The sequence below is a fragment of the Triturus cristatus genome, chromosome 2_2 (genome assembly GCF_964204655.1).
Source record: "Triturus cristatus chromosome 2_2, aTriCri1.1, whole genome shotgun sequence".
NCBI classification, from domain to species: domain Eukaryota; kingdom Metazoa; phylum Chordata; class Amphibia; order Caudata; family Salamandridae; genus Triturus; species Triturus cristatus.
The window spans coordinates 814109039-814136681 of record NC_140582.1 but is presented as its reverse complement, the minus strand read 5'-3'; the positions used below and the strand labels follow the sequence as shown (position 1 = coordinate 814136681).

At 42.2% G+C, this 27643-nt stretch overlaps 1 protein-coding gene across 3 annotated transcripts in view; it reads right to left on the bottom strand.

Moving 5' to 3' along the window:
- The window catches only part of TEC (tec protein tyrosine kinase), a 550450-nt gene that overhangs the window by 50161 nt on the left and 472646 nt on the right, over nucleotides 1–27643 (bottom strand). For all 3 annotated transcript variants that reach the window (XM_085642140.1, XM_085642143.1, XM_085642141.1), the window contains 3 exons: nucleotides 26678–26811; nucleotides 17236–17310; nucleotides 11949–12120 (listed from right to left, as the gene is read on the bottom strand). In XM_085642140.1, the coding sequence (XP_085498266.1) occupies nucleotides 11949–12120; nucleotides 17236–17310; nucleotides 26678–26811 (381 nt within the window). The remainder of the gene's footprint in view (nucleotides 1–11948; nucleotides 12121–17235; nucleotides 17311–26677; nucleotides 26812–27643) is intronic.

Below are 27643 nucleotides of genomic sequence, written 5' to 3'. Positions count from 1 at the left end.
TTCTAATTGGTGAGTTGTTTCGGGAGGTGGTTCCAGGTCTTGGATGCGAGGTATGAGATGGAGCGGCCTCTGCTTCTGGTCTTCTTGATACGAGGAATGTGTGCTCTTGCCTGGAACAGATTGAAGGTGTCTGTTGGGTTGGTAGAAGTTGAGGCAAGCTGGACCGGTGTTGTGGAGACCTTTCTAGGCATGGGTGAGAAACTTGAACTTACATCTTTCCTGGGCTGGAAGCCAGTGGAGACTGTTGAGGTGTGGATAGATGTAGTTATTTCACGGGGTGTTCAGGATGAGTCTGGCAGCAGTATTCTCTGTGGCTTGGTGTCCGCATAGGATATGGGCTGGGATTCCAATGTAGAGGGCGATTCCGTGATCAAGTTTACTTGTGATAAGAGCTTGGGTGACCCTTCATCTGGTGTTCAGTAGTCGAACGAAGAGTCCAGGTAATATGAAGACAGTGTCAACAAGGCAATGAAGAGAAGTAGAAGTGCTTTTTCACATCCTCTTTTTGACGACACTCCTAGTTCAACACAATATGCTGAGGACCACCCATGGAATAAAATCTGTTGCTTCAAGTGTTGGCCTGTCGTCTGTTCCTGTCCAAGCTCCACCTGATATTAAAGTCACATTTAGAGTAATAAAATGGTGATGGTACAGTTTGCCTTGCTCCAGCAACAGAAAGTTTATTTTCCTTGAAAAGCTATAATAAAAGTAATTGAAGAAAAGCTAACCAATCCAAAAGGAATAATGAGTAAAGTCACCGTAATATAAATCAGAGTTTTTAAAATTGAGCAAAAATGGCACAGTGCTTGTCCCCTTGGTTAACTTCAGCAGAACCTAAAGGCCAAGTAAGTGTTGTGAGTGAGTACTCAAATAAATGCTAGGCCAGTCAGGAATTATATTTTCAGGCTTGGAAACCTTTTCAAAGGAAAACTCAGCACACCGGGTCCAGCATAAAGCCTGTGTCCGGCGAAGTTGTGTTGATGAGGAATCGCCCTGGTTTAAAGTCTCAGTGAACAGCCTTTAAGGAGATGGAAATGATAAGCTGGATGTGCATGTCCCTTTTTCAAAGTGGTTATATTTTTCATGTAAGTTCCTAAGGGTCATCAAGGTTGACAGATGTTCACAAATCTGGAAGCTTTTCATCAAGGGTGAAAGATAGACAAAGGTAGCTTTGCTAAGGTGATTTTTGTTCAGGACTAGAAGTTACAACATATAGGATGTTTCAACTACTGACCCTTTTAGGCTTAAAAGGTTGCAGCTCACACAATAGACTAAGAAACACTCTTATAATCTTGTGAGCCCACTCAGAAGTCTATGGACAGGTGTTTTTAGGGAGGTGTTTAGGTAAACATTAGGACACCACTCCTGATATTTTCTTCAGTAGATGCAGCAGGAAATCTTCCTCCTTTTTTCAAGCATGAACTGGCAACTTCTGGTTTTTAGGAAGGGGAGTCTATCTGTTGGTAGTCACATCTACATCAATCCCTAACTGCCCCTCATGCGCCCCAGTTCCCACTTTCAGAATAGTACGATACTGCTTGAGACTTGCCTTGTGGTTTTGGAACTCGATTTCAAAGAAATGTCAATGCCTGGTAAATATGAGAAAGGTTGTTCTCACATGGTCCCCACCCACCCCAAAAAATTGCCACAGCCTTCCCCCCCCCCTCCTTCCCCCCGGGAGGCAGATGGGGGCAGTAGCCCCTTACCTGCCCCCTCCCCTGAAAAGAATCCAGGACAGGGTGACTTGAATGGCTTTCAACAGGTTCTGTTACCCAGAATCCCTTGCAAACCTCAAACTTTTGAAGAAAAAGAAAAACACACATTTTCCTCACTTTTCTGTGATGGAAAGTTCTGGAATCTGTGTGGATCCACAAAATTCCACCCACCCTGCATTCCCCAAAGTCGGCCAATAAAAATGGTACCTCACTTGTGTGGGTAGGCCTAGTGCCCGCAAGAGAAAACGGGCAAGACGCAACGTGGACACACCACATTTTTACTGTGAAAACTGACCCTTTTTTTTTTTTCAAAGTGCCTAGCTATAGATTTTGAACGTTAGCTCTGCTGGCACCTAGAGAAACCTAGCAAAGATATACATTACTGAAAACTAGACACCCTGGGGAATCCAGTATGGGGTGACTTATGTGGCTCTCACCAGGTTCTCTTACCCAGAATCCTTTGCAAACCACAAACTTTGTAAAAAAAAAACACAGTTTCCTCACATGTCTGTGATGGAAAATTCTGCAATCTGCGTAGATCCACTAAATTCCACCTACCCCGCATTCTCCAAAGTCTCCCGATAAAAATGGTACCTCACTCTTGTGGGTGGGCCATGTACCCGCGACAGGCAAGGGCCTAAAACGTATTGTGGAGACATCAAAATTACCACTTACAAAACAACCTGGTTTTGCAATAGGGGTCACCTGGGTTTTTAGCGCCGGGATCGGCGGCCATCTAGGGAAACCTACCAAACCCACACATTTCTGAAACCTAGAGACTCGGGGGAGTCCAGGGAGGTATAGCTTTCATGGATCTCCCAATGTTTCCCTGCCCAGATTCCCTGCACAACTCAAATTTAGCTGAAAAAATCACTTTTTCCACACATTATTGTGTGCTATCACCGTGCCGGCACAAATGTCCTACCACCCAGCGTTCCCCTTGGTCACCTAAGTAAAATGATACCTCACTTGTGTGACTGTCCAATGTAGAATAGGCTAAAAATGTATTTCTTAAAAAAAATGTAGCGTTTAGAATTCGCTGTGCTATTCCCTTAATGCCTATGTTTTTGTCCCTTCGTAGTCACAGGCCCTTTCTTCACCCACACAATTGAGGTATCATTTTACTCGGGAGACTTGGGGGAATGCTGTGTTTAAACCCTGGGTACCTTTAAAATCCCCATACTGTTGGAAGAAAAGGACGCAAATTTGGCATGGATAACTTATGCGACAGGGTTAATAACATATGATTGGTTTTAACTTGGGATAGTATAATTGGCAAAGGAATTGTGTATTTTGTAGGTGCACAAAACAGTATATTAGTGCCATTAAGTCCGATTTATAATTTTTTGTGACTTCAAATTAATATCGGTTTTGTTACTCTCTTTTATTAAACTTTGACATGTTAATATACAAGTCGTGAAGCTGGATACCTACCGAGCCGTGGTTAACATTGTTGTTGTTACCTAAACTATCTACAGGGCAACGGAGCAAACACTAGTTTTTATTATGAAAACATATCTAGTAAAACAAGAAACCTAAAATAATGCTTCATAGGCCTTTTATTCACATTTAGATTTTGGGTATTGCTTATACTGCTTACGACTGGAGTAGCTTGATATATTGTAAAGGTTTTAATAACTACTCAATAAAAGTTTAATATTATTAAGTTTAGAGCCAAACAAATCAGTAAAACACCTTAAGTGATAGCAATAAAATAACTGCCAAATGCACTATATGTTCCAGGCGTTACAGCACAACTATTCATATGCCTCTTGGCCACTAGATGGCAGGATTCAGTCATCTATGTCAGAAATGGATCCCCATCTTAAAGGGCCATTCAGGAACAAGCATTTGCAATGCAATAGGTCTCGCATTTATAAGAGTTTTAGCTATTGGCATTGTAAAATTACAATGCCTTTTATTTATGGTTTTGTTTTAAAACAAATAAAAGGCATTGTCATTTACAATGTCAGTAGCATAAACTTGCATAAAAGCAGTGTGTGGAGTGCAGCAGTGTGAGGCGTGCAGCAGTGTGTGGCGTGCAGCAGTGTGTGGCGTGCAGCAGTGTTTCGTGTAGCAGTGTGAGGCATGCAGCACTGTGTGGCGTGCAGCGGCGTGCAGCAGTGTGCGGCGTGCAGCAGTGTGCAGCGTGCAGCAGTGTGCTGCGTGCAGTAGTGTCGTGCAGCATGCACCAGTGAGTAATGCAGCAGTGTGTGGCATGCAGCAGTGTGCGGCATGCAGCAGTGTGCGGCATGCAGCAGTGTGCGGCATGCAGCAGTGTGTGGCGTGCAGCAGTGTGTGGCGTGCAGCAGTGTTTCGTGTAGCAGTGTGTGGCGTGCAGCAGTGTGTGGCGTGCAGCAGTGTGTGGCGTGCAGCAGTGTGTGGCGTGCAGCAGTGTTTCGTGTAGCATTGTGCAGCGTGCACCAGTGTGTGGCGTGCACCAGTGTGTGGCGTGCAGCAGTGTTTCGTGTAGCAGTGTGCGGCGTGCAGCAGTGTGCAGTGTGCAGCAGTGTGCGTCGTGCAGCAGTGTGCGGCTTGCAGCAGTGTGCGGCTTGCAGCAGTGTGTGGCTTGCAGCAGTGTGTGGCGTGCAGCGGCATGCAGCAGTGTGCGGCGTGCAGCAGTGTGCGGCGTGCAGCTGTGTTTCGTGTAGCAGTGTGTGGCATGCAGCAGTGTGTGGCGTGCAGCAGTGTGTGGCGTGCAGCAGTGTGTGGCGTGCAGCAGTGTGCAGCAGTGTGCGGCGTGCAGCAGTGTCGTGCAGCATGCAGCAGTGAGTAATGCAGCAGTGTGTGGCGTGCAGCAGTGTGTGGCGTGCAGCATTGTGCGGCGTGCAGCAGTGTGCGGCGTGCAGCAGTGTGCGTTTAATTTAAGTGTGAATTTAAGCTAATGATTTTTGGTTTTTTAAAGCGCAATATTTGGGCCAAACGCAATACAGATGTTTATATGAGCACGAGTTACGTTACAGAGGGATAAAAGAAATATTATGTGGTTACTGTAGCATGCCTAATATTAATGCCAGCTAACTCCACCTCAATAAATGGGAAGTTTGCCTACAACCCTAGCATATGATGTATTCCAGGAAGTACAGTACAGCTTTCAGTGGTCTGATGCTCTTGAATGACCTAGCAGGGTAGCGTCGGGGACTAGCATGTGTATTACTGTAGGACAGGTGCTGCTAATGTGACAACAGTAGGGAGCATCAGAAAACGTGAGGGGGCCCCGTGGAGGATATGCTTAAGGGGCTCCTTGCACTCATTAGTACATGTTTCACTAGAATGCTGTGTGTGCAAGTAGCAAAAAGTCAATTTGTTATATGGATAGTGCTGTTTTGCTTGTGATTTCCCTATATATGCATTAATGTAATTTAAAAAAATTCCATTGTGAATTTAAGCTAACGATTTTTGGTGTTTTAAAGCGCAAGATTGGGCCCAAACGCAATGCAGCTGTTTATATGAGCACGAGTTACGTTACAGAGGGATAAAAGAAATATTTTGTTATTAGGCAGATAGTGATTAAGTAATGTGCTTATACCCACAAGAAGTATTTTCGAGCCAAGACTCGAACTTTGCTCCCAGGGACAAAGTCTGCAGATGTTTCCCTTAAGCTACATTTTCACTGCCTATTGCCAGGGCCGGCTTTAGGGCAGTGCGACTGGTGCTGCTGCACTGGGCGCTGACATGTGGAGGGTGTGTGCTGTGTTTAGCAATAACTTCTGATTGAAGCGATGAGGGGTACTTTTGCCGGGTGTCAATGAGTAAATCCGAGAAGGAGTTTGGTGGGGGCACCAAAAATAATTGTCGCACCGGGCACCACCAGTGCTAAAGCCGGCCCTACCTATTGCTAATAGTAAAATACAGCAGCATCCTAAATTTGTACCTATATCAGAGCATGTCACAACCTCAGCATGTTATTAATGGTGCAATACAGCAACCTCCCAAAATAAGTAATAACATTTTGAGTGATTAAGGCTAACTCCCATGCACTTTAAATAAATATAACAGACAGTTCCGTTCCTGCTTTTTATGGTGAGTTCATGTTTACTATGCGAGCAAAATAGTGAGTAAAGCATTCTGCACTTGCATTTTTACATGTAAATGTTTGTGTAAGCAAAATGTAAAAAGAAAGCTAGCAAAGGCATTGAATTAACTTTGGACTTTGTTTTATAAAAAATAAAGGATAAAAAAAACAGTGTGTCACTAAGTCTGGAGTGGCCTAACAGCTTTAAATTGTTTAGGAATCTGCTGTGAAAGGAAACAGCAATCCTACAATAAACTGAAAGTTAGCCTCCTAATTAAGATAGTTATCAGTGTTGCTGTGGCAGCCTTTTAGCTGGATGTGTTTGAAAAGCGTTCACACCTTGGTATCGGAAGAAGACCGAATGATGCGCCAAGAAGTCTGGAGTGGTGTGAAACGTTTGAATAGTTTGTAGATGTGTTTGATGTGTAGTCTGCAGTGGTACAATAAAGAGAAACGCCGCCTCCTGGTTAAGATCGTTATCACTGGTAGGAGCTGTATATGCGGCTTTCATCAACTTGTACATATTGATGGAAACAACAAGGTGGGAAGTTTCCAACTGAGACCAGAATGTTGTTTTAGAGTTCCCTTTCCGTTCCCGCTCTATGGTTCAGCAGATTTGCGCATACTGGGAACCAGTGCTGCAGTCGTTTATCTTACGACTAACTTTGGGCTATGTGCTTTATCTTAAATGCAGTAACACGTGGGTTCAAGTGAATGCCCAGAACACACAAGCTCTTCTCAGCAGTGTACAGATTGACACAACTGCTGCAAATGTAAGCCCTAAAAATGTGTTTCCATACCACATATATCCCTAGTCCTTTCTTTAAAATTGTATTCTGAAATTTTGCAGTAAGAGCTTGAGGCTTTGCACAAACCTTGTTCTGTTTACAATTCAGACTAGTAGCTCGGCACTAGATGGATTTTGCAACTTCTAGTGAACCTGCACTCGCGGGACTAAATGAAGATGTAACATTTGCACGTTTGCCACAGAATGTAGAAAATCCTATTAAACACGTTCAGAATGTAGTATTTTATACATCTATATAGTCACTCCTGAGGATGAACCATTGATAATTATGAATATTTACACACGACGCAGTCCATTCCTATGATACGTTCATTTTTTAGATAACGAATGCCACTCTGCGTTCGCTTTTAGCCAAGAGAGGCTAGTAAGAATTGCTGAAGTGGAATTGTGCAACGTATTGTACTTGCCAGCAGGGTGGCTCATTGAGCTTAAAGCTTGCCATTAACATCCGCTGAGATATGGGTTCACACGGTCGATTTCCAGCAGGGTCAATTGAACCTTCCATTTTTCTGTTGTCCTTAAACTGTGCAATAGGAACAACTAATTTTAAAGCGCCTAGAAATTGTATTATTGCAGTATAAAGTACAATTAATAAACACATTATTAGTGTTGTAAACTGTTAGGCATATTTACCACGCAATCTATGGTTTTCTGCTGTGCTGTCTTATTCCTGCAGCAACAGTTTTAAATTAGTGCCTGTATATGGTGGTCTCTTTAGGCAGACATCTCAGCTGACGGTGATTTGCTTAAAAAACATTGGCACTAAGGAGAAGGAGTCAGAGTACGGTCCCATGCACTTCAGCACCGGAGAGCAAGAGTGAGGGCAATGGGTGGACGTGAAAATTTTCGTCTCGCGAAAACAGCCAGTCATAGGAGTTGCACAGATCCTTCACTTTCTTGCTTATTTTCGGTTAATGCTTTGACGAAGCGGGTTAACTAAAAGCACCCCAAGTGTTTTATAGGAAGCAGTAACCGAGGCAAGGGGTGCTGTTCTTTGTGTGTTGCGGGTGCACCTAATAGACACGAAAACACTGTGCTAGAAAATCGAGTATTGCAAGCGCTTTGAGTGTTCATGGGTGGGTAAGCGCTACACAAATACACTACAACCGACATCTAATGCACGGCATTTAATACAGCGCATTGCACTTGCAATCATAAGTGTGTGGCTAATGTTCCACTTGGGCTTCTGCTGAGTAAACGATAGTGGTACGCGCATTCGCCAAAGGTAACTGGGCGAGCACATGCAGCGCTTTAAATGGAAAAAAACACTAAGTACTCCCACTTTTGGCATTTAAAGTGGCGTACCGCCACTTCTCAGCAAGGGTTCGATCCTTTGGGAAAGTACCAGCATTTCTTGGTACTTTGGGATAACGATGCTTCTGTATTTACATTTCCAGCACTGATCACGTGCATAGAGTGAGCACTCGTGCTGCATTGGGTAAAGTGAGCGATAAACCCACCTACCACCTGTGCAAAGTACGCAAACCGTCCTGAGTAAAAAACGCAGGTGAAAACGTGCATCACAATGCTGAGTAAAGCACAGCACCGGCCACATGTACCCCGCCGAGCAACCACGTGACAAGTATGTGCAGGAAAATGAGAATGTGCACATCTGTAGTGCCTGCTCAGAGCCTGACTGGACAGCATCCAAACCCCGCCCACGCCACTGGTTGCCCGGGAAACCAATCCAGGGCTCAGAGCTCTCTCCCCTGTGCCTGCAAACTGTTGCTCAGATTACACGTGAAAGTAGCAGTCTGATACTTCATGCATTGAGCCGGAATAAAGAGGCGTCTCGCGAAAACAGCCAGTCATAGGAGTTGCACAGATCCTTCACTTTCTTGCTTATTTTCGGTTAATGCTTTGACGAAGCGGGTTAACTAAAAGCACCCCAAGTGTTTTATAGGAAGCAGTAACCGAGGCAAGGGGTGCTGTTCTTTGTGTGTTGCGGGTGCACCTAATAGACACGAAAACACTGTGCTAGAAAATCGAGTATTGCAAGCGCTTTGAGTGTTCATGGGTGGGTAAGCGCTACACAAATACACTACAACCGACATCTAATGCACGGCATTTAATTTTAATACAGCGCATTGCACTTGCAATCATAAGTGTGTGGCTAATGTTCCACGTGGGCTTCTGCTGAGTAAACGATAGTGGTACGCGCATTCGCCAAAGGTAACTGGGCGAGCACATGCAGCGCTTTAAATGGAAAAAAACACTAAGTACTCCCACTTTTGGCATTTAAAGTGGCGTGCCGCCACTTCTCAGCAAGGGTTCGATTCTTTGGGAAAGTACCAGCATTTCTTGGTACTTTGGGATAACGATGCTTCTGTATTTACATTTCCAGCACTGATCACGTGCATAGAGTGAGCACTCGTGCTGCATTGGGTAAAGTGAGCGATAAACCCACCTACAACCTGTGCAAAGTACGCAAACCGTCCTGAGTAAAAAAGGCAGGTGAAAACGTACATCACAATGCTGAGTAAAGCACCGGCCACATGTACCCGCCGAGCAGCCACGTGACAAGTATGTGCAGGAAAATGAGAATGTGCACATCTGTACATTTATGCGCCATCATGCGGCACTCAACGCTCACTTTAAATGTTGCCTTTCTCTGTAGCTTGTAAACACATCACGTGGTACTTACAGAATTAGCCAAATAATAGGTTTGGAAGTAAAGGTGAGCTTGCGAGGCCAATGGGGAGGGAGAGGAGAAAACCGAAAATAGGAAGTGGAGAATGGAAGGGCAGGTATGGAAGACAAGCGCGCACTGAAGTTGACGAGGAGGGAGTGGGAGGGGGGGAGTGGGGGCGGGCACAGTGGTGCGGCCGCAGTTGTAAAAGGCAGGGAGAGGGTGAGATTGAGAAAGGGAAAGATAGGGATCAAAGGAAACAATAACAAGCAGGAAGGGGGTGGCAAATGGTGTGCACTTTGATGTCCTCAGTGGCCGTGCGGCTCACTGAGGACATCAAAGGGGCCGCGAAAGTGAAAGCAAACGAGTGCTTTCAGACCTCCAAATGAAGCGCGCCCGGACGGCGCACATGCACTGTATTTGGAGGCCTGAAAAGCCACTGTTTGCACTTCCAAAACTCGCTTACTATAAGTCTCGCCAGAGCAACGCTAAAGCGCTGTCTCAGGCGAGACCTAAAAATGAAATGAAAGAATTGCTCCTTACCCGCTCCTGACCACCGATCACCGACAACAAGGAATCTAGAATTTCCATTTCTTTGATGAAGTCTACTTCGTGTTTTGATCGCAAAATTTTTAAATTCATATTTGAGGTTTTATATAACAGACCACATCATTGTTGACGTCAGATCCGTTACCGCACATGGACACTTACTAAAACTAAATCCAAGAGTGTTTTTGAATATCAGGGGTAACGTTTTTACTATTATAGAAAAAAGGGTTTTTTCAACTCATCGTTTGCTATTGTTTCCCTGGTTGAAAATGTGACAGTATAAAGAGGGATTAGAGTTCGCAGGAGATGACAAGTTCATGGCTAATCCCTAAAGCACCGACCGATGCAATTGGATGGTTGTGCGTTCTACAGCAGGTTTAAGCTTACAGGACAGCTTGTGATTGGTTGCAAATCTACCCTATGAAATAGTTGGACTGGAGTCACGGTCAAGCACCTATTAGACACTGGTGTCTAAAAAACAAGTTAGGGATGTGGCCTAACAAACAGAGCTGCTGACTTTGTGCCAGGGGAACCGAGTACCGAGTACGAGTCTCGGTATCGAGTGGTAATCAATGCATATTCATCAAAGTGCACATGTTGAAATAAGAATTAACTTATAATGCGGGGTTGCTTACTCAGAAAATTTCTGGGAAATGCCCCATGAGTTCCAGAGTGGGGGCCCGACCTATTGTCACACACTGTGTGTTGCAGGAAAAAACCACAGGAAATACATAGAGATCACTTTTTAGAACCACCAAATCGCGTCTTGCAGTGTGTGTACCTCGCAGCGTGTCTCAGAGATTCAGAAGGCCTCCCCCGTTATTTTACAAGTAACCCAACTTACTTCTTTAAGGTCAAAGACCTGCCTCTGCACCTACTGCGGCCGCATCAGAACTCCGGTGATGTATGTCTGGTGCCGAGCGGGGTTATAAATACTCTATGCGACACACAGAGTGTGACAATAGGTCCGGCCCCCAAACTTTGATGAAAATGCATTGATTACCACTCAATACCGCATATAAATGAGGCGTAGTATAATTCACCTATTGCCACTCTGCGTCCTCACTACGTCTTTGCCCGTACAGAGCACGGACAGCACACTCCATAGCTACTATATATGTCATGAGACAATCATTCTTCTAAATGTTTTCTGTGTGTATGTTTGTCTGTCCATTTCTTTCCCATACAGGAATGCGCCCATAGAGGAACTCTCCTCTAACACATAACGCACCTTACCACATAGATGGTCTTTAACACGCTATTCTTTTAGACCACATTAGCACTCATTTCACTTAAGGTCCTGATGAAAGCTATCCTAATAAAGGGAGCATGGCTGAAACATGTTGACCGACAAGGATATCGGAGTTACTAAAGACCTCCACTGATATTCGCCTCTCGTTTTTAACCACTGCCAATGGCCCCGACATTAAAATAGTATTTTCTTCCTTTGGCACCCTTAGGATAGTTTTTTATACTCATTCACCTTTCACTGCACACTCACTACACAAAACCAGTTCCGCTGTATCCAGGCAATGATGAAGCATGTCACTAACTGGGTTGGTGAGTGAGGGTCTTCTTAAAAAAACAATGTATTTCCCCATGAACAAACATACACTAGGAGCACTTAAGTTGTAGCTAGTTCTTTTTGATTTATACAGTCTCCACAACATGTCATTGCTCTTTCCTCTTAGCTGAACACTCAAGTCTTCTAAATGTTTAGCAATTTAAGAAAAAGATTTCTGTCTTTTAAAGAAAAAAACAATTGTTCATATGCCAAAGAGTTAAACTCCTTACCTGATAGGTTCTAAGTATGGTAGAAAGAATGACTGGTCTAATAAATAAACTCACAATAGCAATGTTATGTTATTTGTTCATGGAATACCAGTGTAACACCACACCGCATTAAAGAATAAATCTGCAATTTGATGGCCATAAATTAAATGTATTAAAGAAGAAATCTGCAATTTGATGCACTAGTAAGATAAAGGCCTTGACAGGCCCTAAGCTTTGCAGAGTGAAATCTAGAATTAGCATAAAAATAAAACAGTCTAAGTTTTGCATTAACATATAAATATGTAGAATGTATTTATTTGTAAGTTTACATCAAAAAAATGATTTAATTGAAACTTAAACATTATCATTTTTAAGCGAGGCTATAACAAGATTTGTAAAGGTTTTCCTTTTGCTTTGACGGTGCTTGATTTCTCATGAATTGAAACAGAAGCTACTTACATCATCACTTTAGCTTCTTCTATGAAGTCTTCCTCATGCATGGCTCCTTCCCGAATTGCTTTGATTGCCACCTTGTATTGAGCCCTCCATTTACCCAAGCGTACCACTCCAAAAAGACCACTGCCTACTTCTTTCATAAATGTTAATTCTGATGGGTTTATTTCCCATTTATCTAAAAGAAGAAAAATACACATTAGATGTTATCAATGTGTCCTTGACGATGTTTTTCACAATGGAGAATAATGCACAATACAGTCTGTCTTGAGTAACAAAAACATGTTCACTAAAAACAAGCCCACTTTTCCAGAAAGGGTTGCATTTACTAGCATTACAGCATACGGGCAAATGTGGCAAACAATACCCTAGGGCTCATGCTTCTTTCTCATTTGTGTTGCAAAAGTAATTTCCTGAAAGGATATGTTCTAGGCGTTCCTTAAAGTGGTCAGCAGCTCAAGTAAAGATAACTGCCTACAATAACAAGCATTGGCAAAGCCAATAGGTCTCGGCAATCCGAGCGCTATAGGCGTTGTCAATGTTAATGCGTTAGTGTACTGTGCTATAATTAGGGACAGGCCACAAAATAACACAGCCAAGTCACAGAAATATCAGGGGCACACTTTCTTTCCGTTTCACACTGATTCTAGGTAGGAGTAAGATCCAGAGTCAATAATGGATGTAGATTGCACTAAATTGTGTTTTATGTTTATTCTGCTTTGACACGGTCGACAGCGTTTATAATATTTTGAGGTCGCACAAGATAGTGGGGGTTTTACTAAACTGCTTCCGGGTTTGTTAATAACCATTGGAGAGCTGTTGACAAACAGTGGGCTAATGAAGCCGTGTTTAAGTACAAAATAATTATCCCTGTTCGATTCTGTAGTTTAATTTAGATAGAAATTCACATTTTAAGACAAAACAAGATTAAAGGGGTGCAGTACAGACAAGTGCTGAAGTGAAAATCAGCCATTGGAAATTGATATGATGCCATTGTTAACTACTGTACATATAGAACTGTTGTTGTGACAAGAGAGAAACGAGGTTACGAAATAAATTATGAACTATTGAGAGGAAAATAAAACAACATTGAAAATATACCAGTATAACACTCCAAGAAGAAAAGTTTTAAGGCGATATAAACTTGGCTTTGGAAGCTGCTTTCCGCAGCCATCATTTTGGGAACACTGCACTTCTGGCTGCGTGGCCAGTTACTGGCCTCATAATACCAACTTATAAGCAGCGTTTGAAGTGCATTAAAAAAGTATGCGAACTGCGATGCTGCATGCAATAGGGGCGGGATCAGTGAATGTGGGGGTGGGGTCAAAGGTGTGGCTAAAAACAAATATTATGTACGTTTTTGTGGTATTTCACCGTCAGGTAGCTACATATAAAATAATGCGCTGCTTAAATGAAAAATAAATCTAAAAAGGTTGCTACTGTGGGAAATGCACTATGATACAATATGAAACCTCTATTAGTTAATGCCCCTTAGACGTCTGAGTGCAACTCGAGACCCACAGAATTAAATCTTGGTTGGTGAAGTGGAGAATAGTAAGTTGTGTATTTTTAGTTATATGAGGTCACAGCCTGTGCCAGAAAGCGTTGTGAACATGTAAGCCGTTATTTTAAACTTGCATTACACACAGTATAGGATAGACTGCTACAAAATGATTTTAAAAGGTTTAAGGTAAAATGTTGCTTCCAAAATATAAATTTTAGTAATACACAGACTGTACATAATGCAATTTTTTTACATAACTGTCCCTTCAACCCCTGAGGGGTAGTAAGCGCTATATAAATTCAATTATTAAAAGCACACACTTCACAGCTCAGTTGTTAACTCCTTGCACTACCACTCAAAAATAATACATCTCTGTCATCACAAAGCTTCTAGTGATTCGATGAATTAAAGCCAGTACCGGCTCCCAAGCATCACTTACGTTTGCTGATTACCCTTTACATTTGCAGATTACCTCGTTGCGCACATTTGTATTTCTTGCAGACAAGCAGGCAACCTGACAGGAAGGTTTGTTTAGCTGTATGCCCATCCACAGGGGAAGAAACGAGGAGCCTGCCCCGTAGGCAGCACATCCATCACTCCCTGTGCGCAGCAGAGCCCAGTAGCGAGGCCTGTTGTTGGTCCATGCTCACGTCCACAACTACAACTTGATCACCCATTTCTCCCTAACCTACTCCATAACGGCCCTTGTGGCTTCTCCCGTCGGCAACAGGTCATCGCTGTGTTGGAGTCTTACCTCAGTTGGTTCCTGTTTCTGCGAGGGATGTCCAACTTGTGACCAAGATCGGGACCTACACACCTTGCCTTCAGTTCCGCGTCTGAGGGCCGGCTGATTAATTCTCAGTGGATGACTTGAGTCCACCCCCAGAGGCAGACCAATAGGCACCTTTCGGCTTTGAAGAACTATCACCCACCGATGGACACGGGCGCTCTCCATGTCACAGTGATTTTTTAACCGTAACCAGCCCAACAAGCGGGCAGAGCTCTGTCTCTTGATGGTACATGTCCTTTTTCTTCTTCCCCTGTTCTGAAGATGCCCGAATTGATGGGCCGAAACACGTCGACTCTTTAGATTGGAGAAGTCAGAAAAATCATAATAGCGTGCATATAAATTGGCATACACACTACTGATGTTTGAGGGTTCCGTTGTTTCCTCCTGTGTGCATTTGTATTGGACTACCCCTCTATGGACTGCTATTGACTCTTTAGTATTGCAGCCATAAAAAATGTTTGTTATGAAAGAGAAATTAAGTATATCTATATGTTTTTTTAATATGTATCTGTAATAACATGTTTTGGAGTGTTTTGTGAATGTACTAATTGTTTGTTTGCCTGATAAAAAACACCCAATACTTGGAGTTGGAGTTTGCTTGTGATTTAAGAATCATATAGTAATGTTGGTTTGGATAGTGACATCCAGTGATAGAGATTAATTAATGTATTTTTCTATTAGGGGCATCCCTTCATTTGTTTCCACACGATTACCGTGTTTGTATATGTTATACCCCATGCCCAGGTTGTGGTAGAGAAATAGGGCAGACCTTTAGATTGTGGAGCTTGTGTTTCACAGCACAGTGCCCTCCCCGAATTACACTTTAGCTGAAGCATTGAAACGATAAGAATTAACCGTCCCGGGACAGTTGACTTTTTATAAAAAGTAGGGGAATGGTTTTTCATAAATCCAAAAAAGTACCAATGAATAAATAAATGTTAAGAAGTATTGACTTGCATTTGTCACAGATTGTTTGACAAAGAAAGTGGAGATTAGCTGGTTTCTGAGCCATAGATCATTACAGCATTATACACTGTCGCCTCATTTCTTGGGCAAACAGCCTGTCCTCCAGCAGAGAAAGCTTAATGGCAACAATTCATCAACCCAGCTGCCCTCGGCTCAGCTTTGCGCATCCTGTTTAAGAATAAAAAACAAGGACTGCACGCTATAAAAATGGCAGAAGCATGTGCCCTGCAGCATATGCAAAGTAACATCTAGGTGTGGGAGAGACAAGGAATCTGCCTGGAGAGAATGACAGGAGGTGGGAGAGGGATGGAGGAGAGGTAAACAAAGGAGGAAGAAGGGAGGGGTGTCTGCTATAAGGACCAGGAGCCTTGGTGGGTTAAGGGGCTTATTTGTATGCAACGCGGCTTCTCTCTGAGCCGTTGCTAAGCGTGTGCTTTTGAAAAGCAACAGAAAAACAACAAACCCAAACCACTTAATATTTCATCCAATCAATGGAACAGCGTCACATGAATATCTCAGCTGTGAGCTAACAGATTATGCGGTAAACATGGCAGGATTAGCCCGCCTCGCCAAGTCCCCAGTTCTGGATGTCGGTACTTACCATGCACCTCTGTATAAATCCATGGCAGCAACACTTGCAGCAGCAGGGTGGGGTGGGCTGGAGTCAATAGAACTATACTAACGCCTCAAATCAAAAGAAAATAGATTTGGCGATCCGCTATTAAACTATTCAAGTTTGCTTTTCCAGTTAGCAATTCTGAACCTCTGCTCTCTAATGCAAAGTAACTGAAATCGCCCACAAGGAGGTAACCCAGGAACAAAGCACTACACAAAAATGTTGATGAATTTAGACAAGAAGAGGGGCAGGGGGAGATTTCCGGGCTGCTCAAAGAATGTAAACTAAGCAGCCATTCACCCTAAGCGCAGGTGACGCTAATATTTAAGCAATTGCTTCGAAGTCAGAGAAAGAAAAGGCACTCTCAGAACACCGCATCTGACATTTGATCTCAGTCTTTGAATGCAACGCAAATGTGACGGGATAAGAACCAGATTTGCAGGCCTGTTTAACGGAGGTCAGAGCTAGTGAAAACATGACCGGTCGTGTGAAGTACTTTTTAAAAAAGAAAAAAAGAGTTCCAAAAAAAAATCCTAAAATAAGAGCAGGGGATGGATAGGAGAAATAGGTCCTTGCTCTCGGGGAGGGATAAACACAGGAAAAGGCATGCCGTGGACAAATGGGAAGGATGAATAGGACAGCGGCAATGGAGCCAGCAAATATGAAACCTATGGGCAGGCTAAAGCCCACAAAGTATATACAACATGTCTCTTCGAGATATCACATTCTCTGTCTAGAACGGAGACCTAAAAAGGGCCTTTTACCAGGGAAAGGGAAAGGTTGACAGATTAGGGCACAATTGTGATCAGAACTCTGTGCAACTTGGATGCTCTTCTCTGGTGTTGTAGGGCCTGCTACTGTGTTATTCTGATCAATACCATCTGGGCTCCCAGTTAAAGTTCACTGATGATGGTACAACCAAAAGCTGGTGTCATCCATGTTCTTGGCCATAACCCGGGATCACAACAGGCTGGCATGATGACCATACATTGTGTTTTACATGTCACGATTTTAGCTATGATTATTTCCCTTTCATTCATTACAATTATGATGTGGTGTGGGGGTGTGTGTGTATATATATATTTATATATATATATATATATAACATTTCAACATTTCAACAAAGGACTCTTTTGGCCAGGGTGAGTTAGAACTAGAAAAAAAAAATCTGAGCTGAAAGAAATGGAAAATCCTAGTCTACATTAATTTTCATTTTTGTGTATGTAAAAAAGATCATTCATTTTGATAAAGGTCTTGAAGTCTTAGCTCCTTTTTAATAGCTGTGAGATTGCAAATATTCTATAAACACTGAATATTTTACAACCAAAATTTCTTATCTCTTATGAATGGAAATATACTATTCAAGCTAATCATTTGACAACATTGTATCTGACAAAACTGTAGTAAGTGTCATTACCATAACTGAAACCTGCAGTTGTAGGTGCAGCCTTCCTTTTTGGACACACTGGATACCGCAATCGTGTAACAAGACCTAGAGAAAACAACATTTATGATTAACCTTTATTGTACAAGTTTTAAAAATTTTTTTTTTTTTTTTTTATTATTTTTATTGGCATTTTGAGTAACAAAAACAAAATAACACTTCTCACTGCAACGTACTTTATTGTACAAGTTTAACTAAACTACATAGAGAGTTTTTTATGTCTATCACGAGGACCAGAAGAGCCCCAGAATACCAATGTTTTGGCAGGCAATCCTCGTAAGAAACATTTGATTTCTGATTTTCATCGTTGTCTAGTTGCCAATGGCAGGTATCTTCAAACCTCCTTGACTTCTTGCTTACATGTATGTTATGGTGGCTTATTTGACAATCTCGAGTACATGGGAAAATACAATAAAGAGCTTCATTTATACGCATTTTCACATGGTGACTGGCAAAGAAAGCTGTGTGACATGTTTTGGAATATTTATGTAAGTAGATTTTTCAATGTGAATTGTTTATGAGTTTTTTTCAACTTAGAAACATATAAAATACAGAAATGTAGTATTCAGAAATTCCATAAGAAGTAACATTTTAACAGTTTTATACCACAAGGATTATCAGGAACGTGACTGCCCCTGAGTTCTTCCTGATGTTTGCATTAGGTTGACAACCAGATTATTTGAATAATTAAACAGTGTCTTCATTATTTCACAAGTCTGAAAGGAGACAGTGAAGTGCAGTTCTATCTCAGACAGGCAGGGTATTATGAAGAAATGTATGGTGACATAGTGGACATCACGTACCCAACTCTCAACAAGATGTAGCAGAAACATGGTGGTACTGAACTCAAAACACTGTACTGGCACACTCCGACATGACACTGGGTCGACTCATCTGTGCACTGTAATGGCATGGACAAGCTCAGAACTTTTCCTTAGAAAACCTGTTTGAGTAATGCCCAGTCAATGGTCAAGTGAGGCAGAAACTAGCTCATGTTGTGGAATATGCTCATTTGTCCTGTTATTACTGTGATGGTAAATATGTTAGGCATTGATCTGCTGCTCCATAAAGCAGGGCAAACCACCACCCAGTGCTACTGCAGCATCAATGGACGACAAACTATCAGTGGTAGGCTAGGAAACTCATCATTTGGAAACGCAGAAACTGAAATCACAATTCCTTGATATAATTTATAATGAGAAGTAGTTGGACTTCACCGACTTGCGATTTTGTAAGCTATTTTAGTTTCAATATATACTTTTCATCAACAGATGCCCATCAAGTATTGGTTTGTACAGTAACCAACTCCAAATGTGACTTTGGAAGGACACTTTTTGGGGGTGGGGAGCGGCCTGAAGCACAACGAAAACAAATTACCTAGAAAGAAACATATTAACTCATGTTTGGGTTGAGGAAATGGGATCATGCTTCTGATGTTAGTGAAGTGCCAAAGTGAATTACAAAAAACTAAATTGTGAACCTTAAGTGCTTATGCATGAGGGGCTGTCCTGCCTAACTTATGGAGGACATAGGGACCATCTGAGAATGACGTATAAGATGAGCAGCAACCCTACAATGAAGCATGTTACCTTGAGTGAGTGAGGGTTCACATCCTTTTTTGCTGATGAAAAATAACTATTCCAATTATTCCCTCCTACTGTTCCAAACAGGGTGTATAGGTTTATAGTTGTGACTACATACTTGTTCTGCCCTACATCACTATCCTTCTTAGTTTCATCCTAGTCAATCCTTGTAGTAAAGTGACTTATCCTCCTTGCCGTTCCCCACACAAAGTAATATTTGTGGGAGGATTGAAGGTATGCGGTTCTTAGCCCAAAGTTCTGGAAACACCAGCCAACCCATGCTCAGCAGGAACGGTCTCAGATATAATTTTGTAAAGCAGTAAAAAGAAAAAGGCTCTTCTGATGATCTTTTACAGAGATCACGATCTGCTCTTAGAGGTACCTACATAGAGTCATGTCTGCTATGCGTGCTTTTAAAAAAAAAAGTAAATAAATAATAGAGAACATTATAAAAAAAAAAGCCCTGATGATTCTGGAGTCCCAGTAGGAAAAATGTGTGAAGATGGAAAAGGCAGAAAGGAATTGGCAGATGGGTAGGGTTTTCTCTGTAATAATAATCAAAAGGGAAAACAAGTAAAACACTATTGCTTGGCTAATTGGATAATAGTAACTCCTGAAACTGGTAGCAGAATAAACAAGCATTGGCATAGCCAATAGGTCTCGCTTTTGGGACCTTATAAGTATTTAGTTATGCAGCACAATATCCTTGGTGCAACAACAACTGTTGCATGGCAAAACACTTATAAGGTCCCAAAGGCGAGACCTATTGGCTATGCCAATGCTTGTTGCTGTTTTTGTGGTACTGCAATATATAGGGATGTTATTTGTCACAGTTTACAGTTTGGATTAGATCATTGATGACACTATTGTTCATATGATCACGATGTCTCCAGTGACAACTTGCTGCCCAGGTCGTGCCGAGGGGTTCCTTTTCCGGTGGTGCTGCTGTCCTGATCGAGCCGAAGGTCCTGCTGCAGTTATCTCCTCCCTTTGTGTGTGTGTGTGTGTGTGTGTGTGTGGGGGGGGGGGGGGTTGTGTGTGGTTGTGGACGTGGTTGTGGGCGTGGTTGTGTGGATGGTTGTGTGGTTGGTTGTGGTTGTGTGTGGTTGGTTGTGGTTGTGTGTGTGGTTGTGGTTGTGTGTGTGGTTGTGTGTGTGTGTGGTTGTGTGTGTGGGGTTGTGTGTGTATGTGTTGTGTGAGTGTGTGTCGTGTGTGGTTGTGTGTGGTTGTGGTCGTGTGTGGTTGTGTGGGTGTGTGTGTGGTTGTGTGTGTAGTTGTGTGTGTTTGTATGGTTGTGTGTATGTGGTTGTGTGTGCATGGTTGTGTGTGTGTGTGTGGTTGGGTGTGGTTGTGTGTGTGTGTGGTTGTGTGTGTGGTTGTGTGTGTGTGTGTGTGTGTGTGTGTGGTTGTGTGTGTGACAGGCAAACGTGGCCAACACAGAATGGGCGTCAATGGAAGGGTTAAAGGTCGTCTCCTGCAGACAACAGAGCCCTTCCTTCAGTATGTTTCTATTTCGTGAGGCGGTCCTCTTTCTGTTATTGTCTTTGTAGCAATACTCCTGCAAATACGTGTGTCCAAACATGCATTTAAGTTGATGACTTCAGCACTCCCCTATGTGTCTGTTGCATACCAGCCAGCCCCCTGAAAGGAGCATTTATTAGGAAATGGCAAATCAAATGTAAATATTGGATGCACGCATTATAATCTTACTTATCTCCAGACATGCTGTTGGTGTGTTATGTCCTGATTAATTATTCTGGCGAGCCTGTTTGCTACATTATGCCTGTTTATTAAACTTTGCTGTTTGCTATAGGAAGCTCTTGTAACATTATGCAAGCTAGTGACAGCATTCTCGTGTGTGGCCTGATTCCACTGTTTACATGCTGTTTGCTACCTGAACCTCTTTTTTTGTACAATGCTTGTGTTATATTGCGCTGTTTGCTACAATAAAATAATCGTTATCATTTAAGGTGGGTGTGATATTGCCTGACGGAGATGCACCCACTGGGAGAATCCCGAACGCTTGTAAGCGCGAAGGCGGGGGAGTGGCGGACGCAGGGAGCAAGCAAGAGGAAAGACAGATGGCGCTGAAGGCTGGCGGTTCGCGCGTGCACGCTCGCGTGAACGCAAGCTTGTCGCCAGCCAGCAGCACTTTGAAAACTCACCTACTAAAGTCTCTCCGAGCAGCGCATGCGTGCTGACTCAGCGAGACCTAAAAACGAAATATTATTAAAATACACTGTAGCAACATTGCTACAGTGGTAATTCTTTCACCATATAATTATCAATTTTGCCACACAAGATATTGCCTAGTCTTTCTCTCCTTTTCAGCCTTTTCTCCAGTTAAACCTATCCATTACCCAAAAGCTAACTGGGAATAGAATGGCCTCCTGCAGCTCTGCTGCTGCTTTGACAGGTTTGGGAGCCAATGCAGATTATTTACATATAGAATTTTACTACCAAAGATAACCAAATTCACTGGAATTTAACGTTGTAAAACAGACTGCCTACTATTCTGAACAATGCAGTTGCCAGTAGCACAAAAAAACTATTGAACATGGGTACTGCTGCTACTGAATTCCAACAACTGGATCAAAAGAGAAAATATTGTGCGCTCCAATCAAACAGAAAATACTGCCATAAAGGGAATATGAAAGGTACCTTAGCTGGGAAAAAAGATATTGCAAGGCTTGAAAGCACTCAAATGGTGCCCAATCAATGAAAGACTAAAATTCGACATCCAGTGCACTATTCCCAAGGAATCCTGTAATACTGAAGTAGCCAGGAATAAAATGGCTGCCACCTGTAGTGTTCTGGTTTGACCTACGGTCACCTTGGTGGAGATGGGCTCCTGAAGATCTTCAATGACCCACTCATACACTGCCAAAACAGTCACACGAGCGAATGGGAAGGAAAGCAGCAATCAGGATTTGTCAGCGCTGAGGCTGGTACAAGACAGATGTATTGGGCAACGACATGGGCCATAATCAAAGCATGATTGCATCTGAGTCACAGGAGTGGCTCATGCAGGTATTAGTGGTGGGGTGGGATTCGACAGACAATGTCGAAGGAAAATGAAATAAATAATACATTTTCCCTCTTCATCGTCTGTTGAGTCCCCCCTCCCATCCTGTCCACCGCTCTTGCCAGCACGAGCAGCTCCTGCAAAGTCATCGGCTTCCACTAAGGTACCCGATTATTGAGGCAGCCCAGCGATAGGCTGATTGAGGCATGCCACAAAAAGAGGCCAGTGTGTTGGCGGCAGTGGTAGAAGAGTAGCACTCGCCCTACGGGCTGACTGCATCAATTAATCCTCACGAGCATAGCTTGTATCGCATGGACAGACCTCTGCCTCCTCCATCGCTTATCTCCTCTCCAAATGCCTTTGCAGCTTAACAAGGAACTTGCAGCGCAGTTGAGACACATTTTGGTGCTCAAGTTCTCCACACCTCCTTTGTACAAGTGGTAACACTACAGGAGAAAGATCCTTGCTGCAGGGAAAGAATGTGCACAGACAAGCCCACAATGAAGGGCATGAAAAATGATGAGTGGTACCCGCATTTGATTTTCTGGTTGACCACTCTTGCTGTGCAATCGCTGGGAAACAGTTAACACCAAAATTTGGTACATTTCACATGTATCGTCCTCTTATGGTTCTCTAACCTGACCAGTGTTTTATCCGTCCATGGCGCAATCATCGCATGCAGGAGTTCACAATTCAAGCCTTTTAATAAATACTGCAAACACATTTAGATCTACACCTTCCTGCCTCTGTGGTGCATTGCAGAAAGGAAAAACAACTTCTCTTTATGTAAACACCAGCAAGGTAAGCTAAACAAGCAATTGATCCTGCTGTCATCACACCCAGAGAGCTGATAGACGAGCTCACATCCATAAAGTTAGACAGATGGAGGAGTATACTGGCTAGAGAAATTAAGTCCAGTCACTCTAACATACCCTCATTCAAAATCAGATTAGATTAGATTCCACTGAAAGATGTGCCATAGAAATTGAGAATCAACTGTAAAGCAAATTACACCAGCTCCTATTAACTGCAAACGTTAACAAATAAAAATCTGTTCATCTGGAAGGCAGGAGCTGGAGAGAGAACATTAGCATTTTTGGGGCCCCAAAGAAACATGAGGGTGACATGACAGTATGTGTCTTTTGGGTGCAAACTGGATGCCTTCCTTACACAACCGCTGGAACTCCAAAGGGTGCACAGGTTGCACTCCCACCCCTCTGAGAAGAGGAGCAACACATGACTAATTTTCATTTCTTATCTGTGTCTCAAAAATGCTCAACAGGAGATAACTGCTGTCAAGCAATATGACCTACACACAATTGAAGAAGGCACTATCACGACTGACTTTTCACAGTACACTAACCTCAATCAGCAGAAGTTCCTGGCACTGTTGTTAAAACTTTAGGAATGGGACACACCTTTTGGCCTCTAACAACTGGCCACCATGCTTGTTTCAATTGATGGAAAGTCCAGAGAATTTTAGGATTCATTGGATCCAGAAAAATTTAATGGAGTTACCACAGATGTGTCATCCATACCATCATCTTTGAATGGTACTACTTGTGAATGGAAAAGCACTCCCTGTCGCCTTTCCAGTTCCACCAATCGGACACTCTATAGCATACGGGGCCAGATAGGGACTTATCCATTGATTCTACTTCATTTGCACTAAAAGACAAATCCAGGTCACTACGGATTTACCAGGACACTGAGGCCATTACCAACTCTCACACATGACTGCATGTACAAAATCCCCTACAACACTGTACACTGCAGGCCCTTTGATCTCCTTATTTTTGACTTCTCTCTCCACTGACACAACAGAAGACATTATATGTCTCTCTTGATAACATGTAGTATCCTGGACCAATGCTTCTCACCCACCCACTGTTATGTCTTGATGTGAGTGACAGACATAGTCTGTGACCTTCCTACTTTTACTTGTCAACCCCAGGAATCAAGTCATTGGGCTACGTGCTCATAGTGCTACTCCACACCTCAGTACCAAAGCAACAAAAGCTGATAAAGGTGCTTGGTTTTAACCACAGTCCTTTCTTACCCGAACTGGAGTCCCATTCTGGTCTCACTGCAGTGCTCAATGGAAAAGAATGACTGTCCCCACTCTTGGCCACTATGTGCCTCCTGTATTCCCAATCCTCTCACCACTGATTTAGTGGTCCACACAAGCTAACCTCTGCCACGACATTCATCGTATGGCTCAATGCCATCAGCTATGCACACCGAGGACTGGGCACAAGGCCTGCCTCCAGCTGGGCCCTCTGCCCAACCCACTGCTGCCACCCACCCTCTGCAGTGCATGACTTCAGTCGTGTGTAGCAGGAGTTGGGTGGCGGTCAGACCCACCAACCAACTCTCTACCGTCAGTCAACCCCTTAGCTGTGCATGGCCTTAGCCTGTAAACAGTGGTCCTGCGCACTATGATCAGTCAAACTAGGCCAGGCCCTGTACCCAACCCTATACCATTGGTTAACCACAACTGCACACAGCCTTCAGCCGTGCACTGTGGGTGTTTAGTGGCCAGGACCTGAGCTCTTGTCAGGATTCCATGGTAGGGATGCTGAGGCCAACCCAGTGACTCTACACACGTCTACATGTACAAGCACCATGTTTAAGAGTCTGACAGAAACAGGGAAGAAGTATAACAGAAGGGAGAAACCCTGGAATCCCTGTTATGTGTGAATATGACATGTTTCAATTTCATGCAGATATTAAGAATTAATTATGCTACAAGGTGCCAAAATTGAATCACAATTCATTATCACAACACCAAGTCCTCATTATTTTATGGAACCATGTAATGAAGTGTATATCCACTATGAATCAAAGAAAGTCAGTATGTTTTACTGGCAATGAATTTATTATCATTATTAAATAATCTCATGCTTTTTGGTGGGCTCATCAATAAATTACCGTTTTCATTTGGTCTCTGTCAATTCATCTAAAGCTACTGATTGCTGATTAATCTGTAAAGAAATACAGTGAAATATCATTCCCGTGAGAAGCTTAGGAAATCAGAGTATCTAGTTAGCAATGAAAGGTTTCGTGACTATAAATGCTGTCATGCCCACTGGTGAGTTCGTCACTTGAATTCTATGCCAATTTAATCTTTATCATTATTTAGAAATGCACAAACAGTTCTTCATCCTGGTTATGTCCATATGTGAACTTGATTCTCATCCCTAATATATTTAGAGTCAAGGTGCATCAGTTCCAAGGTCCTGTCTCCACTTCTAGATTTTTCCAGCATGCCTATTTCCCAAACTTCCTTAGCCTCTGCTCGAGTGCTTCTTGTAGTAGTGCCTGGCCATTAGGTATGAAGCATCAAAGGTGCTGATAGCACCTAAGTGTTCAAGTACTCCGTTCTGTAGTTGGCATGTTGTTGTTACTACGAATTTTAGTTGCATGAGCATCTGAGTACATATACTCCAAAAGTACTCTTGAATGTAATGCATTTGTTAATTGTGTACCTCCAACCATTGCTTTCACTTTCTGTGATGTTCCAAACCGGTTTACGTGCTTTACAGTTTGCACATTTTCAGAACCATTAATCTTTTTGTATGCACTCTTTTGGATGTCTCAGGGTGTCTCTTGTTTTTGCATTTTGATATATATATTTTTACATTTGGATATGTGTCCGCATTATTATCAAAGTAACTGACCTGTTATTAAACTACAATGTCAAAGTTTACCTATAATTAACAACCCTTATCGTCTGGTAACAGACAGTTAATATATCATAGTTCGCCTTCACACAATATTGCTCTTAAGTCAAATATGCCGCTAACTGAAATCAGGCAGTTGGATATGTGTGAACCCATATCACCTGCTTCGATGTGCCTCATCACTTTCTGATGCATCAAATAATCAGATTCAAAAGTATTTGTCTTGTACACAAGTCTTTAGTTAACACCTTGGAAATTATCTTAATCCAATGCTCAGAAATAAAGTAAACTACTGAATCTTCAGAAAGGATTTGAAAATCCTCCTATTAAGAGAAGCTTTTCAAGTGCTGAAGTGTGGACAGAAACTAAGCCAGATCTCAGTTATCTCTATCTCTGGCACTTTCTTTTCTTTGCTGTTCCTACCCCCTCCAAAGAGCTCTGAAAAAGCTATAAGCACAATAAAAAATCTCTTAAATAAAGAAAAAAGTACTTTATAAACCCCTTAACAGATACATTCATGCATTTGCTCCAATAATTATTAAATGTTCCACTGTGTTGCAAGCCACTCACTGCAACTCTCTCCTGAGTGACCTTCTCAATCTGCCTCATCTGTAGATTCAACTTCTAGGTAAGGGGTATAAGCTGGAATATGCAGGTCAAAGTTTAGCTAACTGCTATAATACTTTAAATCACACTAAAATCTCCAATTTCCTCATGCATCAAAGATGTGGATTCCTTACTGACTTCCTTTGTGCATTGTTTCTGCTTTCTCCTTACTGACACTGTACTGATTAGTTATTGAAATGTTCTGTTGAAGCAGGTTTTGAAGGCTGGAGCTACAGAATTGGTGTTGGATTCAAACCTGGTTAGAATTTACACCAGCATGTACATCTGTTCACACACTGTGCTAATTTTACTACTATACCATTAAAGCAAACTCCCCTCCTTAACTTTCTTTTGGCATAACATACAACATAAAAATAGTGTTTTAAATCAAGAGAGCTTTGAAAATTAATCTGCAATGGAAATTTTCCATTTCATGTTCAAGTAGGTTAACAACTGCCATGCAATGTCCTATGCCCTTTGATAGGTCAGCTGGAATGGTAGTCAGTCAGTCAACATACCTGCGGCATTGTGCTTATGATACTCAATCATCTCGGGAATGGATGCGAAGGTGTGTTTCTCTGCAAGGTAGTACTGCTTTGGAAAGTTTGATGTTTCCTTTATGTGGTAATGCCTTACTGCCGAAGAGCCGTCGCTTAAAATAAGAAACACATTGAGGAAGAATGAAAATATATCCTTCAGTACATGAAACAAGTTTCACAATTTTCAAAGGATACAGGTAAAACTTGAAACATAATATCAAGACATATTTGATGATCATGAGAGCCATAACCAGGAGTCAAAAACACCCATATTTATTGTAAAATATGAACGTCATGCAACACTGCGAACAAAAACTCAACCCTATTAGGAGAGTTTAGGGAATTTTTTGTACAACAAAACTCGAAGCAATTGGGCCAAACCATGCATTTTATAGTACAATTTTAGAAGCTGGCTGAATAACTGATAAAATATTCCAATTTCAAAGTATGCTTTATTCGAATATCATTCATAAAAGCAAAAATACAATTACAATAACAATTTCTTACATGATTAAATATAAGATTAAATTATGATCAGAAGATCAAATACAAAGCATACATGTACAATTTTTGTCTTATATAAGACCCTATAAACGTACTGTTCTTTTGTCGGTAAGTGGTTTGAGTTTTTTTAATTTTTTTTTATTAAAAAGCACAAGGTAAATAGTTGAATAAAAATACTTTAAAACCATGATAGAAATGCTGAAAAAGTGACATAGGAGAGAATAATCAAAAGACTAGCAGTCTCTCCCTAATCATGAGAATAATCAAACAACTAGCAGTCTCTGTCTAATTGACCACGCCCAGCCTAGATATTTTGCAGTGGCTACTGAAATCCATGGCAGAGTACTGGTACGTATAATACGCAAGGCCACGCTACCACTGGTTGTTCCTAAATTTTTACACATCGGGGACAACCAGTTACGCCTTGGGACCGCGTAACAC